Source organism: Frankliniella occidentalis, unplaced genomic scaffold (genome assembly GCF_000697945.3).
Source record: "Frankliniella occidentalis isolate FOCC.00 unplaced genomic scaffold, Focc_3.1 Scaffold342, whole genome shotgun sequence".
NCBI lineage: Eukaryota > Metazoa > Arthropoda > Insecta > Thysanoptera > Thripidae > Frankliniella > Frankliniella occidentalis.
Genome location: NW_026267465.1, coordinates 191,645 through 196,529, shown reverse-complemented (window position 1 = coordinate 196,529; position 4,885 = coordinate 191,645). Strand labels below are relative to the sequence as shown.

Sequence of the window (4,885 nt, the reverse complement as noted above, 5' to 3'; positions counted from 1 at the left end):
ACCAGCCAACCCAGCCCGACGTTTTATTCTTGGCTTTGATTTCCCGATTTTTAATTTTTATTGATTCCCGTGGTTATTTCCGTTTTGTTGGTGCTAGCTTTCAAATCATCCGTCGACTGCCTTGTTACAGGCCAGCTGGCCAGTTTTTTCTTTTTGCCTGGAAAACTTTTGATTTTTGTTTCCTGGAAAAAGAATTTGGACTTTCACATGTTTAGTGTGGCTGTGCGTGATGAGTTTGAAAAGCACATAGTGGATGTGTCTGGATGTGTTCAATAAGCCTTTACTCGGTAGTGCCGGGCGGGACTCGCGAGAGGGCAGGGCACGCGTGTGTTTGATACACAAAGAGTTCTCGGAAATGATGTCCAGCGGGACGTGATGAGTCCATCAATCATATATACGCGGTATACGGCTTCCAGCGAGCGAGGCTTCCAGCAGCTCCAGCCGCCTGCTCCAGCCGCTTAGCCTTGGGGCCGCCCGTGTCGCCGATATGGACACGGAATAAATAAGATGGTTTTGGGCGCGGCGCTGCGTTGCGACGACGCCGGCGGTGACGGCCACGTCGTGATTAGTGCAGCGTGCAGCCCGTCGCGCCACGACGACGTCCGCAGTGATACAAGTGATCGTTAAAACACTGGAAAGTGGACGTTTGCGGCCGTTAATGGAATGCCGCGGAGTGTTTTGTGATCCGTAGTGATTATATTCCTGATCCTCTCGCGCCATGCGCAGGGATTTTCCCTCTTGCTATTATTCGCTGTGTCGAGTTTTTTTTACCCCGGCCCCTCGGGCCGGGCAATGATGTCTACTGTACATTTATTTAAATAAATATAAAGCAACGATCATCGCCTCTTGCTTGATCGGACGGGCTGAGCAACATCGCCGCGCGAGGTTTGACGTAAATTATTTTTGTTGTTTGGGGAGCTCCCCCCCAATTCGGAGGAAATGATGATCCACTTGATAACCGTCCAAAACAGATCGCGGATGCCCCCCTCACGCGACGTGGGCGTTTCCTCGACATTCTAAAGAGATGAATGATGATTCAAAGAATGCGAAGACGTCTCGTCCCTCATCTTGTCTTCCCCTTCCTCTCGCACGGGTGCCGTGCCCCTCTTCCTCTCCTCCGCACTCATCGCCCCGCCGTTGCCCGCAGGTCTTGGCGCTGCTCGCGGCGCTGCTCGCCGTGGCCGCGGACAGGCCCGGCCACCACGCCATGATGTCCATCCTCGTCGGTGCTGCACCCGGAGGCCGTCCTGAAGGGCCGCGTGGGGACGCCAGCGATTCGCTGAGCTCCTCCGAGGACGACGACGACGTCGCCCTGGAGGGCCAGCTGCCTCCGGGCCCGGGGGTCATCATCCTGGGCGGAGGCCCTGGGGCTGAGGGGGGCACGTATCGCCCCTCGCCGTTTGGCCGCAGACCGCCGCCGCGCAAGTTTGTCGGCGGCCCGATAGAACTATCGCTGAACGACGCCCTGCTCGCCGTGCTCGGCGGTGGCCACGTCGGGGCCGGCGGCAGCTACCGCGGTACTGGCCTAGCTGGCGGCGACATCGAGGACATCCTGGCGGACATCGCCAAGCTCGGCGGCGCGCAGCCTGCGAGCAAACCCGCCAGGCCCGGCATGAAACACGACGTCGGTGACGAGGAGGGAGATGACCCCGTCGATGACGACGAGGACGCCGATGGTGAAGACTCCGCGACCTCCAAGCCAACGCGGGGAAAAGGCCCACGGCCCGCGGACAAACCCACCAGAACCGATAAGCAGGACCCCGCCGATGACGAGGAGGACGACGACCCCGAGACTGAGGACGGCGAAGCTCCCGCGGTCACCAAGCCAACGCGTGGGAAAGGCGCGCGAAAGCCCGCAAAGCCTGGTAGACGCGGTAAGCAGCACCACGCTGACGACGACGAGGAGGCCGAGTCGGACCCCGCCGATGAAGATCCCGCGGAAGTTAAGCCGACGCGAGGCAAGGGGGGCGACGCCAGCTACGCCCCGGAACCCGACGACGACGGTGCGGAGGGTGACGACGAGGAGGGCGGTGGCCGCGGCGTGCTGCACTTCTTGGTCCGGCCTCCGGGAGTGTACGGCTACGGCCCCGGTGCGGACGTGTACCCGGGAGGCGGGCGAGGCGAGGGTGTCTACGTGGTGAGGCCGCGTCCGGGAGAAAAGCCGGGCAGGCCACAACGTCCGGCTGCAGACGAGGGCACGGAGTCTGATCAAGAAGAGGGTGTCTTTGACCTGCGACCGGGTATGGGAGGCAGGCCGATGAGGCCACAAAGTCCGGGTGTGGAGTCCGACCAGGGAGAGGGTGTCTTTGTCCTGCGACCGGGTATGGGAGGCAGGCCGATGAGGCCACAAAGTCCGGGTGTGGAGTCCGACCAGGGAGAGGGTGTCTTTGTCCTGAGACCGGGTATGGGAAGCAGGCCGATGAGGCCACAAAGTCCGGGTGCGGACGAGGGTTCCGACCAGGGCGAAGGCGTCTTCGTCGTGCGACCGGGTCCGGGTGGGACGCCGGGCATGCCGGGCTCGACGCCGGGCCGGGGCCGGGGCCAGGGTGTCTACGTGATGCGCCCGAGCCTGGGCGGGAGGCCGATGAGGCCGGTCAGCCCAGGTGCGGACGAGGCTGGCCAGGGCGAGGGCGTGCTCGTGGGGATCGGGCCGATGGCATCGGTGCCCGGGCGCGGCCGCGGCCGCGGCCAGCGCGTCCTCGTCGTGCCTTCACTGGGGGTGACGACGGCGACCTTCGGGCCCCCCGGCCTTAGTGGTGTTTACGGGGGCGGTGTGCTGGGCCTGGGCCCCGCGATGCGCGGTCCCGGCGGATCACCCTGGGACTTCCTCCTGGGCGGCTCCGGCGGTCTCGGGGGGCGCGGCGGCTTCGGGGTCCCTCCCGGACTGCTGGGCTCAACGGCCCCCAACGTTGTGATGCTCGGAGATCGGCCGCCCATCGGTCTTGGGGGCAGGCCCTTCAAACCCGCGAGGAGACCGGACAGCCTCGACAGCCACCCAGACAAACCTGCTGCACCAGAGGACGAATCGGAGGACGAACCTGAGGACAAACCTGAGGACGAACCTGAGGACAAACCTGTTGACGAACCTGAGGACGAACTGACACCACACAGTCCCAAGGACGTTCCGAAAAGGATGAAACCGACCAATTCGAAACATGATCAAGCGGCACCCAACGATGACGTTCCTAAAGACGTTCCGAAAGACGGCCCCGCCTCCGACAAACCTCCCCACGACGCACGGCCCGAGGATGACGACGGCGACGACGATCCCGAAGACAAGCTCGACATCACTACCCAAGAAAGCGAGGATACCACGCCCCCCACGACACCCGCCGGCCCCACTGACGCCCCCGAGGAGGCCCCAGAGGAAGCTACCCCCGGCTCAGAGGCAGAGGCCACCACCCCGACGCCCGAGTGCGATGGGGGCGCTTGCCCTCTGCCGCCCAAGTCCAAGCCCAAGCCCAAGCGCCTCACCGCTGCGTAGCGCCCTCGCGAACGTCGGACGGCAGAGGCCCAGGGGAGAAAGCAAAGCCGCTCCCTGCGTCCGTTCGATGCCGAAGCAGAGCTTCATGAAAATTTTCGTCTTATTGTTCCCCCGGTCCGACCATTGCTCTCCCGAATCAGACTTGATCCTGGCGGCGGGCGTACGCCCGAGTCCGAGATTTCTCGCACATACTTTATTCACAGCGGGGATCTCTTCGATCCCTACACAGTCCCTTGTCGGTCCGTTGGGGATCAGTGGTAGGGCCTCCCCGCGGGTGGCCAACGTGTCGGGCGACGCCCACGCCCAGCGCCGAGCCCGGGCTCGCGCACCGACCGCCGACGACCGGCCGACCGCCACTAATCCCCCCATTTATCCCCGGACCAACCCCTCGGTCTATCGGGAGAATGTATGCATGTGTGTGCTTGCGTGTGTGTGTGTGTGTGTGAGCGCGTGCGTGCACGTGTGTGCGTGCGTGTGTGCGAGCGCGTGTGTGCACGCGTGTCTGCGCCGTGCGGGGCCCCACGCACGTATTAATTATTACTTCCCCGACGCGTCCGGAGTGAGCACTGCCGGGGCCGGCGCGCGCCGCGGGAGGGAGTGAGAGAGAGGGGCTCAGCGGGTTGGGACGCGGCCCGGCGCGGCACGCTATCAGATTGTCCCGCCAAACTCACCGGCGGCGCGGCGGCGCGCGTCGCGCCGAACCCCATACGTACTGCCCGCCGTTTGTATGGACGAACACGTCTCTCTCTCTCTCTCACACTCTTATTGTGATCACGTTGTGTGCACAGACCGACAGGCACACAGACAGACAAACAGATAGATAGGCAGACAGACAGACAGACATACAGACAGACAGACAGACAGACAGCTCTGTTTTTGTACGCTATTTGTACTCATGCTCTCTTCTTGTAACAATAAATTGAAAAACAAATTTAAAAAAAATGAAATAAAATTGAAATGTTTTTTGGTGCAAAAGAAGATGTGTTATTTCTGTCGAGACTTCATTTCTGGTCGTGCAGTCGGTTGTAACTCGATACACTGCTTGATAGCTCCTCCGAGGCGCTCGCGCGGAGGAAGCGGCAGAACAAGTCACGGGCGGGCAGCCGGTCCCCTTAAAGAGTGACGTCATGATTAATTAGCATATTTCGGACACGTCATCCTGGAAAAGTTTTGACGCCACATCTACGTCAGCTCTGACGTCGCGCGCGGACCCACCTCGCGGCTCGGCCACGCCCCCCCCCCCTCCCCGCGCTCTCAAAAACTTTGGCCATCTTTTACTTCTCTCTCTCCCACTGCGTCTTCTCCAACTCTTCCGTCGGCAGCTTAATGTACCGAGCATCAGATTTATTGAGCACAACATGTATACAACGGCGGTGATGCTCATCGCCACCGGCACGACGC

At 61.7% G+C, this 4,885-nt stretch overlaps 1 protein-coding gene across 1 annotated transcript in view; it reads left to right on the top strand.

The window, feature by feature from the left end:
* Nucleotides 1-4,462, top strand: part of LOC113204753 (collagen alpha-1(I) chain-like) — a 6,176-nt gene extending 1,714 nt beyond the window's left edge. Inside the window, exon 2 of the mRNA XM_052274158.1 lies at nucleotides 1,148-4,462. Within this exon, the coding sequence (XP_052130118.1) occupies nucleotides 1,148-3,484 (2,337 nt within the window). The 3' untranslated portion in view covers nucleotides 3,485-4,462. The remainder of the gene's footprint in view (nucleotides 1-1,147) is intronic.
* The last annotated feature ends 423 nt before the right edge of the window (nucleotides 4,463-4,885 follow it).